General features: G+C 46.8%; 2 protein-coding genes across 3 annotated transcripts in view; one reads left to right on the top strand and one right to left on the bottom strand.

Annotated features, from left to right (window-relative positions):
• mms22l (MMS22-like, DNA repair protein) overlaps window positions 1-5156 on the top strand; it is a 35502-nt gene extending 30346 nt beyond the window's left edge. For both annotated transcript variants that reach the window (XM_071383652.1, XM_071383653.1), the window contains exons 18-25: window positions 152-297; window positions 988-1147; window positions 1476-1621; window positions 1837-2048; window positions 2265-2431; window positions 2591-2678; window positions 2984-3151; window positions 4558-5156. In XM_071383652.1, the coding sequence (XP_071239753.1) occupies window positions 152-297; window positions 988-1147; window positions 1476-1621; window positions 1837-2048; window positions 2265-2431; window positions 2591-2678; window positions 2984-3151; window positions 4558-4633 (1163 nt within the window). In that variant the 3' untranslated portion in view covers window positions 4634-5156. The remainder of the gene's footprint in view (window positions 1-151; window positions 298-987; window positions 1148-1475; window positions 1622-1836; window positions 2049-2264; window positions 2432-2590; window positions 2679-2983; window positions 3152-4557) is intronic.
• Window positions 5157-8100: 2944 nt separating this feature from the next.
• The window catches only part of LOC139564601 (kelch-like protein 32), a 44866-nt gene continuing 38596 nt past the window's right edge, over window positions 8101-14370 (bottom strand). The window contains exons 6-11 of the mRNA XM_071384261.1: window positions 13814-14029; window positions 11374-12100; window positions 11224-11282; window positions 9937-10129; window positions 9546-9640; window positions 8101-9329 (exon numbers count right to left, since the gene is read on the bottom strand). Coding sequence (XP_071240362.1) covers window positions 9168-9329; window positions 9546-9640; window positions 9937-10129; window positions 11224-11282; window positions 11374-12100; window positions 13814-14029 — 1452 coding nt within the window. The 3' untranslated portion in view covers window positions 8101-9167. The remainder of the gene's footprint in view (window positions 9330-9545; window positions 9641-9936; window positions 10130-11223; window positions 11283-11373; window positions 12101-13813; window positions 14030-14370) is intronic.

Genomic DNA, 14370 nt, shown 5'->3' on the forward strand with positions numbered 1-14370 from the left:
GATATTTTGCCCAATCGGATCAGATATTTTGACAATAGATTGGGCAAAAGATCCGAATTGGGATACATGTGTAAATGCGGTCTTTGGATAAAAGTGTCTGCTAAGTGGCATGTGTGATTTATTTATGACGTGTTACTGATTTTTTCCCCAGGCAGGGCTCTGGAGGAGCAGTTGTCGGAGCTCACTAGGCTCGTATTAAGGCTCCCTGAGGTGGACTCCCTACTGCAGAGGGCCGGGCTGCAGCCTGGAGCCGGCAGCAAGCTAGTGCCCAGGTCTGCTCTGGAGATGTTCATCAAGGTACTACACACAGACACCTCATCACACACACAGTGTAACAGGGTAGCTTGTCATCTCGCACACGCATGTGCACAAAGATATTTGCAACATGCACGATACATACAGGTAACCGCCAAAATAAAGGAAACACTTGAGTAAATGAGGGATACAAAGTATATTGAAAGCCGGTGCTTCCACACAGGTGTAGCTCCTGAGTTATTTAAGCAATTCATCCCATCATGCTTAGGGGTCATGTATAAAAAAAAAATAAAAAAAAATGCCCAGTTGCCCGTTACTTTGGCTACCATGTCTAGAAGAAGAGAGCTCAGTGACTTTGAGAGGGGTCTCAAATGAGAAAAGGGGGTTTAAAGGGTGTCTGTGTCTCACTCACCAGATCTCAATCCATTTGAACACTTATGGGAGATTCTGGAGCGGTGCCTGAGACGGCGTTTCCCAAAATTGAATTTTCTCATGGAAGAATGATGTCGCATCCTTGCAATAGGAATTCCAGACACTTGTAGAATCTGTGCCAAGAAGTGTTGAAGCTGTTCTGTCTTGTGGTGGCCCAATGCCCTATTAAGACACTTTATGTTGGTGTTTCCTTTATTTTGGCATTAACATGTATATCAACAGCACACGCTGGAAGGCAAGTCTGCATTTCCATACAAGTACAGCTTAAATACGTTGTCCCTTTGTGTTTTTCTCTCTCAGGCTGTGGGGCGTGTGTACAGTGGGCTGCAGGTGTTGTCTGAGCGTTCTGCCATGGTCACCCGTGCTCTGGACTACACAGGGGACATCATGAAGTATATCAAACACTACCTGGTCAATAAGAGTCCTCAGGAGGGGCTGCTGCTGGCCTACTGGGCTGTGGGTGGGTGTATGCATCACGGAGGTCTGCCCCTATCCCCTTAGGCTGTTGTGTGAATCTCTAAGGACGGGATAGGTGTAAGGTGGAGCTATAGCCATATTGCTTATACCTATCCAATCATTTCAGATCTCTACAAGTGCATAGAAAATATATTGGCTAGAGGTCAATTTGGTATTGGGTGAGAAGGAATCGGCGTGTTTACGAGGGATCAGGATATGATCAGGATGAGCAATTCATTCTGCCCAGCGACTTGCTTCGAGCCTATCGCCTCAAACACGTTGAATGTCTGTCATCCTTGGTGTTGTGTGTGTGTGTGTGTGTGTGTTCTCAGGGTGTGTTGTGAAGCACTGGAGCCCCCTGCTTGCCACCTCCAAGGCCCAGCAGCTGCTGTTCAACATTGTCAACGGGCTGCTCCTCCCTAACTCTCTGTCTGGGCTGGACAAGGCCTTGAGGGACAGCCTGCCCCTCTACCTGCAGGTGGGCCGCATGCACACACACCCGCCAACACACACACTCCTTCTACCTAAAGATGATGTTACTGACTACTCCACTTTGGATACTTCTGAAAGTACTAGCAGAGGGTTGGAGGGGAGGAAAGAAACATCCAGAAGTATTTTCCGTGAGCCTTAATAATACTATACTAACTGACCTCTCTCTCTCTGTGTCGCTGTCTCTCATTTCCGCCCCTCCAGGGTCTGTCTATAGCAACCAGTATGTCTCAGTCGCAGGGCGCCTACCTGAAGAAGCAGCTCCGGGATGTCATCTCCAAGTACCTTGACCATTTCCTGCCTGCCACGCCATTGGTTGGAGCCATAGCCAATCACCCGGTGCTGCTGGCGGCCTGCGAGGCCACGCCCACCCCGCGTGGGGCAGCACTGAGAAGGAGCATCCTGCAGGTGATCAGGTAGAATTCTGACGCTCTGGGTAGAGATTGCTCTTAGGCACAGAATCAGGATGAGTTAACCCTACCCAAATAATTAGGTACGGGAATGCGAAGTCAAACTGACCTTGGAGCAGTGTCTCAGGACAACTTCATCCTAATCCACCTTGACAGAACATCTACTAAATGGCCAGACATTACTGGCTCAGTGTCATACCTCGTCTGTGTCTGTCCCTCTAGTGAGAACTTCCTGCATTTCAAAGGCAACGCCCCTCCTCCCCGCCTGGTCACGGTCCTGGCCTTCCTATTGGAGCTGCTGAGACGGAACAATGACAGTGACCCCGCCCTGCTCACCATGCCCCTCCCCTCTCTGCTCCGCTGCCTGAAGCTGGTCAACGAGCCTCACGGTGAGAGTCCACACACAGAAAGACACGTACACACAGTAATCATATTTGTGAACAATATGCCGAACAGGCTTGCTGCTATGGGTTGGGTTTTTTTTCTAGGTTTTTCGTGTGTGCAATGTGCGTGTGGTAACTAGTCTAAAAGCAGCTGTGCGTTCACAGTGAGGAGGACCAGTACAGAGGCCCTGCAGCTGGTGGTGGAGAGATGTTCAGGCGATGCACCATGCGACCAGATCGTCGCTGTCCTACGGTGAGTGACACCAACTGCCTTTTCTCTTCCTTCTCTCTGCATTCAGCGCTTGGGTCGTGTCTATTACTGTACACCGTAGCAAAATGTTTTCAGATGTCGGACGAAGTTCATGTAATGCTTCCCTGTTTCACTCAGTTCAGGACATTTCCTTCCGTTTCGCGTCTACTGAACACGACACTGTTCTAGGGCAGCCGGGCTTTTTGAACCATCACGTTTGGAAATGTACATGTATGCGATGCTTTGTGTGTATAAAGCGTGTACGTCGGTGTTACAGTATCTCTGTCTTGCTGTGTCTGTGTGTTCAGGTCCTTTGTGGAGGAGAACGAGGGGTTGTATGACAGACAGGTGTACAGTGTTCTGGAGACGATAGCTGTTCTGGACAGTCATGTGGTCCAGGTGCTGATCCCTGTTCTGTCGCTGAGTCTGAGGAACACAGAACACAAGAGAGGACTGGGCAAGAACACCACACTGAGGTAGAGTTCTAAACCTGACCGTAATTCTAGTCTAACCTAACCGAGACATAATCCTATTTTTAAGGTTAATTTATATTTGGAGAGATGCGGCACAACTAAGTACTGTTGCATTATGGAGGCCTTTTTTGGATGCCTTTTTATCCGTTTCCCCTCAGAGAATCTCGTCACCCGACGTGATATAACGCTACGTTGACACACACCACGAGGAATCATTATCGCACGGTGTAAAATGCGTGTTGGCCTACGTGGGGAAAACATCTGAAGTGTAGGGAATGGGACTTTCGTACAAATGTCGATTCTATTGAAATGCTTTACAGTAGTCATAAAACCATGAGGCCAGTGTGTGACATGTCAGATATCAAACCACATCACTAATAAAAGAACATAGCCCCAACACAAAAATAATTTCGTCAATTTTAGAATAAGGCTATAACGTAACAATGTCGAAAAAGGGGAAGGGGTCTGAATACTTTCCGTGTGTGTATACCGTTCAAAAGTTTGGGGTCACTTAGAAATGTCCTTGTTTTTGAAAGAAAATCTTTTTTTTTTGTCCATTTTTTAAATAACATCAAATTGATCAGAAATGTAACACTGTATGTAAATACTAGACTAGTTGAGTATCTGGAGCATCAGCATTTGTGGGTTCGATTACAGGCTCAAAATGGCCAGAAACAAAGAACTTTCTTCTATTCTTGTTCTGAGAAATGAAGGCTATTCCATGTGAGAAATTGCCTAGAAGCTGAAGATCTCGTACAACGCTGTGTACTACTCCCTTCACAGAACAGCACAAACTGGCTCTAACCAGAATAGAACGATGAGTGGGAGGCCCCGGTGCACAACTGAGCAAGAGGACAAGTACATTAGAAAGTCTAGTTTGAGAAAGACACCTCAAGTCCTCAACTGGCAGCTTCATTAAATAGTACCAGCAAAGCACCAGTCTCAACGTCAACAGTGAAGGGGCGACTCTGGGATGCTGGCCTTCTAGGCAGAGTTGCAAAGAAAAAGCCACTTGTGAGGCGTCTGTTTCTCAAACTCGACACTCTAATGTACTTGTCCTCTTGCTCAGTTGTGCACTGGGGCCTCCCACTCAGGTGTGTCAACAAAGTACTCATATTTTTCTTTTCTTTTTATCTACAAAAATGTCTAAACCTGTTTTTGTTTAGTCATTACGGGCTATTGTGTGTACATTGATGAGAGAGAAAAAATTATTTAATCCATTTTAGAATAAGGCCGTAACGTAATTTTCTTGGGGAAAAGTCAAGGGGTGTGAATAGTTCCTGAATTCACTGTGTACATATACAGTGTTCAGTGACAGTCAACTCTGTATGAAATATACTGGATCTTGTGCTGTGACATCTTTGAGTCATTTTGTGACCTCACTCTCTCTCTCTCTGCGTGTGTGACAGGAATGCTTACAGGAATTTGCTGACCCTGCTGGGGGACGGTGGTCAGGCGGAGATCATCAGCCTGGAGGAGGACTGACCCTTGACCCCCCCAGGACCAGGTCACCATGCTGTTGACCTCAACACCACTGGGCTTCATGTATATACATTATGTATAGAAATTGTCCTGTTGGTGACACAGATCATCATTTACGGTCAAGTTTCCATCTTCATATTGAAATATTTTTCAAAAAGGTGTTACGAAATACAGTAAGATCATGTGGAAGTGCATGTGTTGTATTTCAGTTTCCTAATTTCACAGGCATGGAACGAGTGTGTGACGCATATAGACACGTGTATAATATTTTGACAAATAGGATCTGTGTGTGCTCATGCACTCTTTTGTTGGCCCAACTTTATAGGCAGAACATCCTCCTTTCATGACACTGTATCCCTCAAGATACAGCCAGAATCCGAAAGATTACTTCTGCTCGATCCATTCCCTTTTTCCTTTGCAATCTTCGTGCAATCAGGCTTAATTTCGTCAGTCAGAATTTCACGCCTGGTCGAACTTGTCATAAAAATAAATGCACTCCCCAACATTAAAACATATTTTCACATGACCCTCCCCTTGTACTGTAGTTTATATGTTGTTGCATACCCTCCCCCGCATAGAATTAACTCAAAATAATGTTTAACAACCACAAATCAAGTGACTATAGCAACCATGTGTTTATAAATGTGGATGTTGACTTTTTCCATTTCGGCATGCTTTTGTGGCACAGTTGATGTCACGCAGGGCTACGGGACAGAAGGTTGAGGGTTCGCCGACCACTCATTCTCCCTGTCTGTTTTATTACACTACGATCAGAGCCGGCTGCAGACAATGATAAGCTAGGGGGAAATCTGATATATATATTTTTTTACACCTTTTTCTCCAATTGGTAGTTAGTCTTGTCCCATCGCTGCAACTCCCCTACGGACTCGCTTAACCCGGAAGCCAGCCACACCAATGTGCTGGAGGAAACACCGTCAAGATGGCGATCGAAATCATCTTGCAGGCTCCTGGTCCGCCAACAAGGAGTCGCTAGAGCGCGATGGGAGAAGGAAATCCCGACCGGCCAAACCCTCCCCTAACCCGAACGACTCTGGGCCAATTGTGCGTCGCGAGTCTCCCGGTCACGGTCGGCTGTGACACATCCTGTCAAACCCGGGTCTGTAGTGACACCTCAAGCACTGCGAAGGAGTGCCTTAGACCGCTGCGCCATTCGGGAGGCCTGGAAATCTGATAACAATTGTGATGCTATAATTCTCTAAAATATATGTAACGAATGATCCACCAACAGGTTTCTGTGCCAATGCACAACACAATCAATACGTGAAGCATACTGACTTCAGGCGCTTCAATATCATGGTTGGCTTTTTAAACACCACATTCAAATAGACTGTCATTCTCGACAAACAGAAAATAGGCCTACATCCATCCTTTACTTGTAGGTCTACCCAGTATCGAAAGCTTGGCTTGACAGTCTCGGCATGTCATTACATTTTTCTGTTTTTCCATTCATCTAATGGACACTGCACAGTTTGGATGCTGGAATTCTATTTTGGACGAAAGTGCGCAGGTAGCCTTCAGGAGACTTTTGAAGTAATCAGATTAGAACATTGTGACTGGTTGTGTGTTTATGCCACATATAAAAGGTCATTAATAGATTTTAAAAGTAAAATGACAAATATTTAGGCTATATTGAAGCGTTAAGACTCTAGACGAGCGAAGAACAGCTGCTCAGATCGGAGAGGAGGCAGAGCATGTGTTGAGCTTTCCTGCATAACTGGGCCTGCTGAGAGTCCCATTATTATAAGACGATGTGCGAGAATGATGGTCCGCAACAAGACAGCGCATCTCAGTACCAGAAGTAGATATACAGCCAGACTGACCTGCTACTGTACCTTTCGACCTTATAAACTGTCCAGAGTAGACTCACGACTTATCCAAACGGAATGAAACGTTCAAATCACAGGGCTTTTGCACCATTATTCAAATGCCATTTTCACTGCAGCCTAGGGTAGAATATTGTACCTACTTAAACAATAATGCAATTATTGATTGCATTGCGGTGTTGTAGGCTACTATAGTCTAGGTAGGAGAATTGTATTGTCCCTAAACAAGATCAATAGGGGAGTTTTTTGAGTTGCGTGTCTCGTCTATCATGCGTAGTGATGCACCTGGCCTATCCCACTTCCTATCAGCTATTCCTCTTTATGTGGATTTATTGAATATTGGTGCAGCTTTGAATGATTATGTGTGTGCCATGATTGCTAGTTAGCCTATTGAGTACCACAGTATGAGTCATAAACCCCAGAAATGGTTCCAATAGTTTTTTTTCACCATTCATTTTTCCATCTGGGATTTTAAAACTACTTCATATAAGGTCTTTGTTTCGTGTAGGCTTACCCTGACGTGACGTTTTGATAACCGCGCAAATCTCAGACAAGGTCACTTTTATCAATAATTAGATTGAGGCGAATATATTGATAAAACTTGTCCGAGAGAGAATTACACGGCTCTCAAAACCTCACAATTAATTGCATTTAATTGTAGACTCCACGATGTGAAAAATAAATGGCGGAATAAACATTTCCATTTTTTAGCGGTATTATGTGCTTCCCACAGTTGTCAAGTTGGCTACTTGGCCTTTGGGTAGGGGACCATTGTTCATACCCAGCAGCATTACAGTTCTTGACACAAACCGCTGCGCCTGGCACCTAACCTGTTCAAAGGCACTTAAATCTTTTGTCTTGCCCATTCAACATCTGAATCGCACACATACACAATCCATGTCTCAAGGCTTAAAAATCCTTCACCTGTCTCCTCCCCTTCATCTACACTGATTTTAAGTGGATTTAACACGTGACATCAATAAGGGATCATAGCTTTCACCTGGATTCACATGGTCAGTCTGTCATGGAAAGAGCAGGTATCCTTAGTGTTTTGTACACTCAGTGTATACCTGTGGTATAGTTAAGCAATAAGGCCTAAGGGGGGTGTAGTATATGGCCAATATACCACTGCTAAGGGCTGTTCTTACACACGACAACGCAGAGTGCCTGGATACAGCCCTTAGCCATGATATATTGGCCATATACCACAAACCCCGAGGTGCCGTACTGCTATTATAAACCACTTTCCAAGTAATTAGAGCAATACAAATACATGTTTTGTCATACTCGTGGTATAGGGTCTCCTATACCATGGCTGTCAGTCAAACAGAATTCAGGGCTCGAACCACCCAGTTTATAATAATAGTTAGTGTGTGGAAAAGCGTACTACATAAGGGAAGTACCAAAACACCTCGAAATAGGGGATGTGCATGCAAGCAGATGAGACAATTTGCTAAGGATAGAATAAATGAGATCGTAAATCCTGCAAAAGGGAGAATGTAAACCAGGGAAAAAGCACACTACCCTCCCCTGTGCCCAATAGGAAAAAACACAACTCTCCCAAAAGCACTTTTTTTTTTTTTTTTAACAACACTCCCCTATTTCATACTAAGACAATACAGCGGATTAACTTGCTCCATTCAACTTGTTATGGGCTTTATTTATACAGTACCTCTTTATTCTGAAAACAAGACATGTTTTTTTCCTCACATCTCCTCTCACTGCTGGAGGCTGGTGGAGTTACAGAATGACTTTTGTCTTAGTTTTTTGCTCAAAGTAAAACAAGACGTTTTGAAAATGGCATAAGACAGGGGCAACACATAGCTTAGGTTCTCCTACATACAGTATGTTGAGTATATGCACTGTACGATAACAGTGGTCAGACATTCATTGAACTGTTAAAACAGTCGTAAATCCTGAGCTTGAATAGAAAATACACGCTCAAGAAAGAGTAAGACGGGGTCCACAGTTCACACAACAGGTTTCAATTGAAATGACCTTGGATGGGTCCATTGGCTTTGGATGGAGTAGATGGGTTATGGTAAGTAGTAAGTACAGCTAGTTAGAGTGCCAATAGCCCTAGAGTGCATTAGTAAAAGAGGGAGCCATTTCACTCCGTAGAGAGCTCTGCTCCCCTTGAGTGCTCCAGCATTGCGATCTTCTGTTTTGCACCATTGACTAGAGCAGCCCCTTTACTCAACCAGTCATCTGAGCAGGGTTGGGGTCAATTCTATGTCAATTCAGGATATATTATTCCAATCGAATATCTATTATTCTCAACGCTTTTCAATGATCAAAATTGTAAATCAGAATTTCTGGTTTACTTCCTGAATTGACCCCGACCCGACAGCTGATGGAAGATCAGTCCATCATCACAGGGTAGCTGAATAGGGGAACCTCCTCAATGTCCTCTTGAGGTCCCTCCTTTCATTCAGGGCCACGTTTTTGTTCAGTTTATGGGTCGTGTCAAGGCCTCAGGATGGGCAGTGACGCCTGCACTTGGAGTGGTCAGGTTGGGATCCTGAAACTGGCGAAGACGCGGGTAATCTTACCTGGGTGGCAATAGTGTGTGAATGCATTTAGAGGAAGAGTGGGGGTGTTGTGAAGGAGTTATTTTGGGTTACATAATTGTATGTCCATAAGAGCTGCATGATGTGTCTATGTAGACATTTACTGTAGTCTCTATTAGTGTGTTAGACAGGCCCTATCCTGTGATGGGGCACTTGTAGAGTCTGGAGGTTGGGGCAGGTGAAGCAGGGGGCAGGGAGGAAACACGTTGCTATTCCATTGGAGGCGAACGGTAGAGTTGGCCCATAGAACACTTCCTCCTTCCCCTCCGTGCTCACGTCCAACACCTGGACAACAGGACGTGAAAAAAAAAAAATTCAAATACATGAAATAATAAGAGATTTTTAGTAAGATAACATTTTCTATTAATTCCCTCTTTCCTCATAATGGATTATAAGAGCATTCGAAACACCTTAAAAAAAAACGATGCATAAATTATTTATGTACAACATAGTTTAATAAGACAATTTTTCAGGTTACTTAACTCTGTCAAGGTCACTCACCTGGATACACGCTAGGGGCTCATTGGTCCAAATAGAATATCCACCGACAACATAGATTCGGTCATCATGGACTGCCACTCCAGATTCATTCTGACCTGCGGAGGATAGAGAGGAGAGAGCGAAAACAATGATTCACTGTGCCAAAGAGAGGCCATATGACTCAATGTCATCTGAGACACAGGGTGCGTTGGGAAAGTTTAGAAAATAACTCCCGACTTCACCTTGAACTTATTTGACAACTTCACGGGGAATCAAGTCGGGAGGGGTGGAGAGTCACACGGGAAAAAGGAGGACAGTGATCTTATCTAGTGTGTGTGTGTGTGTCTGCCTGCCTGCCTGCCTGCCTGCCTGTGCACGCGTATGCATGAGCGTGTATGTGCAGCCCGCCCACCCGTGAGTAGGCTGAAGGTGCAGCGGGTCCACTGGTCCATGTCTATGTCATAGGAGTCGATGTGGCGGACCAGGATGCGGTCGTTGTTGTAGTCCAGGTCATTTCCTCCCAGCACATACAGCTGCCTTCTCACCACGGCCATGACATGGTACACTCGCCTCTGTAGCATGGGACTGCGGGCCAGCCACTGGTTCTGTCAGAGAGAGAAGGAGGGGGGGGGGGGGGGGCAGAGAGTGAGAGAAGGAGAAGGTGGGGAGGAAAAAGGATGGTGGGAAGATGTTGAATAGATGGATTAATATTTTAGCGTATCCCTGCTTGGGTAATTGATGTATGTTCAGTGCTGGATAAATAATGTGACACCAGAACTATGATTTTTCCTAATGATATCTCCCCATTCCTAATAATACACTTCACCCTCTCCATTTTACACGGATGTATCCGACTGTGCACATTTGACTAAGTGTGTCAATGGTTGTTTTGTATGTATGTATGTGTGTGTGTGTGTGTGGGGGGGGGGGGGGGGGGCAGAGAGTGAGAGAAGGAGAAGGTGGGGAGGAAAAAGGATGGTGGGAAGATGTTGAATAGATGGATTAATATTTTAGCGTATCCCTGCTTGGGTAATTGATGTATGTTCAGTGCTGGATAAATAATGACACCAGAACTATGATTTTTCCTAATGATATCTCCCCATTCCTAATAATACACTTCACCCTCTCCATTTTACACGGATGTATCCGACTGTGCACATTTGACTAAGTGTGTCAATGGTTGTTTTGTATGTATGTATGTGTGTGTGTGTGTGTGTGTGGGGGGGGGGTGAGCGTACGTGACCATGTTTGTGTGTGTACGTGAGCGATTGTGTGCGTGGGCGCGCGATTGTGTATGTGTGCATGCGTCCGGGTGTGTGTGCGTATGTCTGGTAGGACCTGACGGGTGGCCATCTGTTGAGGGTAGTGTGGGTGGGGGGTTGGTGTTCCTGGCAGGTGAATGTAGCTCCACGGTGAATACAAATGAGACTTTCTCAGTCTCCTGCTCTCTCTCTCTTGCTCTTCCTTCCTTCCTTCCTTCCTTGCTCTCCTTCCTTGCTCTCCTTCTCTCCCTATTGCTCTCCCCCTTGCGCGCGGGCTCTCTGTCTCACGCGCACGCAAACACACATGTTGCAGTAAACAAGCGTATTACTCAGCTATCACATAAACATAAACTGTTCTGAAACCATGGTTTTAAATGTTTTGATGGCATTTGTCTTACTTTTTGCTTATTTCTCTGTACTACCTGTTCTTCAGTTACCTGTTCTGGGTCGTACACCATCAGTCTATTCTGGTACTGAGCTGTGTTTGTGACTCCACCTGTAACAGAGAAGAGTATTACACACAGGTGGCGTGCATGTGTGTGTGTTCAGTCTGTTATGCTCTATTCTCCATCTGGGTGTGTGTGTACCTGAGACCCAGAGCAGGTCGTCAGCCACACAGCCGGCGTGACAGGACAGCGAGCGGTCAAAGGACTGGACGAAGGTCCACTTGTTCCTCTTCGGACAGTAGCGTTCCACGGTGGGCAGCACCTGTCTCAGCTCGTTCCTCCCCCCCACCGCGTACAGGTACTGGCCCAGAGCTCCCAGGACAAAGTGTTCCCTGCACGCCTTCATGGAGGCTATCTCCGTCCAACGGTTCCCCCGGGGGTCGTACCGACAGGCGGTCCTCACCGCACACGTCCTCCCCGTGGAATGCTCCACCTCGCCGCCCGCCACAAACAGGAAGTGACCCATGACGGCCACGCAGTGGTGGCTGCGCCCGGCGGGCATGGGCGCCAGCTCGCTCCAGTTGGAGCACCCGGCCACGCGCACGTTCTCCTGGGCGGCCGGGTTGAAGTAGCGCAGCTCCCGTACGCGGCTCACCTCGCGCTTGCGCCCGCCGGCGATGTAGAGGGTGAGAGACTGGAAGCGGGGCTTGGTGTGGGCGGTCTGGCGGAGGGGTTGGGCGTAGGTGGCACGGTGGTACTCTAGAGCCTCGTCCACTAGGGCGGCGGCGGTGGCACTGGACTGGACCAGCGGGTGGCACTGTGCCACGTGGTGCAGGGCGGCCACATCCATAAGACCGTAACGAACGTGCTGTATCAGGTCCTCGGTGTACTGGTACCGACAGTCATGCTCTAACCAGCACACCACCAGCTAAAGAGGAGAGGGGGAAGAGGAAGGCAGAGGGAAGCGATTCATACTTATTAGTATTCTAAATGCCTACAGAGCAGTGTTGCAAGAACAAGACGAGTGTGTTACTGTATACACAAACACACTTATACAAAACGTGCGTACACACACTTATACAAACGTACACACACACACACACACTAGTGTGTTGTGTGCAAGCATCATGAATATCCACCGGTACATTCCTTTGTTGAGGACCGGGAGAGGAGAGAAGCAGAGAGGGGATTTAATTGAACTTGAGAGCAATCGGAGGCTGTTTAGCTGTGGCGGTGGCGTGTGAATGTGGGCGAGATGGCTGAAGATCGCTGATACCATTATCAGGGAAACAAAGTGGCTTTTAACACAATCAGTACAGAGACAGGGAACTTATTACAGCACCGCACGATTACCGAGCTGGAGCAGTTCACTGTCAGCGTCTCCTCCTGACTCGCAGGCACACTGGATACACACTGAAATCCTATTCAAACACTACGCTGGCTCGTATATGCGTTCAAACCACATTCTGTACAAACAGCACACCAAAACACACATTTACATAGACGCAGACATATTCCCACATCAATCACACACGCACTGTATATATTGTCCTACTACTGTCAATGCCACTCCTTTTTCTCTTCCTTCTTAAATACATCCTAAAATGATGCCAACACAACAATATTTACCCCCCCCCCTTCCACTCTTTGCTTTGTCCTATTCTCGGTCTTGCTATCTACACCCCTCTCCTTCTTTCTCTCTCTTTCCCGCTCCCTCCTCCTCCTCCCACCTCTGAAGTGGCGGAGGGGTGTGTGTGCTCCGGTAGGCTGACTGTGAAGGTCACGCTGGATCAGAGAACTTCCTCGGGGCAGAGAATAAATCAACTTCCCCTCCTCCCCAAAGAGAGAGACAGAAAGAGAGAGGGAGAGAGCAGCCAGAGAAAGGCAAACGCGCAAAGAAGAGGGAGAAAAAAAACAAAGACCCAAGAAAATGTGATTTCCAGAGCGTGAGACTCGGAGAGAAGTCGGTGTGACGATGATTGACGGGCAAACTATATCGGCTGTGTATTGGCGCCCGCACGTTTTTTTTCCCGGGCGGATGCCCAAATTAACCTTCTCGGCAGAGTGAAGGAGGCCCAAAGCAGCCTAATCAGGGTATGATTATGGCAGCATCGCCTGGCTAAAGGGTCAGGGTAATTGTGCCATCAGAGGCCTGATTGTTTTCAATCAGACGGGCAGCCGGAGTGACAGCTGGGGGATTGGGGCGCTGATGAAGCCGCGGTGGGCCTAATCAGAGAGGGGGGAGAGAGAGAAGAGGTGGAGAGGGGGGCCTGATTGGTGCAAATGAACAGTCAAAACACATAGCCCCCCTCCACACTTCACCCATCCATCCATATATACACACACACACACACACACACACACACACCTTCCTTTCCTATTCACTCCTATACATAAATAGTGTATTTTGGTGCAGGCAATGAAAATGGACCAGTTGATGTTTAATGACACACTGTGTGATGTAGTATATCAAAGTCTGTGTGGGTCTGGCTGTGTGGGTTTATGGTGTGCATATATATAGTGTGTGTGTGTGTGTGTGTGTGTACGTGTCTGTATAAGTGCATGCATTTGCGAACATGTGTGTGTTCCTTCCATTGTGTGTGTGTGTGTGTGTGTGTGTGTGTGAGACTGTGCAGTGTACCTGCCAGATCTCCTCCTCGTTGAGGGAGGTGAGGCGGTCGCTCTTCAGCACCTCCCTGAGGAGGCGGTAGGGGAGCAGCAGCATCTCCTCCTGGCGGCTCTGCTGCAGCTCACACAGGTGTTCTACCAGGAAGCTGACCACAGCCTCTTCCAGAGCAGGGAGGTGGAACAGATCAGCCACACGGTACAGGTCCAGGTAGTTAACACTGTTCAGCTCCTGTTGTGGACACATGGGCAGGTACAGACTTCATAAGGTAAATACATTTACATCTGAGTCATTTCGTAGCAGAGTTTCTAAACGCCACGATATATACCATCGCAACGGAGTTGAGCAGCGACGACTGTGGGCGGCCTGAACCACCGACTACATCGAGTCACTGTCAGTCGAAACACTTTTCTCAAACATATGTTAGTCCTGTGTAAAAGCGGGCCTTTCTTCGCTGAAATCCATACTTTTTCGTAAAACTTTTTTCAAATACAACCACCAACTGTTTCCTCGTATCACATGACAGTCGTCGCAAACCCAACTCCGAGATCTACATGTCGCGGAGTTGAGAA

The sequence above is a fragment of the Salvelinus alpinus genome, chromosome 35, assembly GCF_045679555.1.
Source record: "Salvelinus alpinus chromosome 35, SLU_Salpinus.1, whole genome shotgun sequence".
Taxonomy (NCBI): Eukaryota; Metazoa; Chordata; class Actinopteri; order Salmoniformes; family Salmonidae; genus Salvelinus; species Salvelinus alpinus.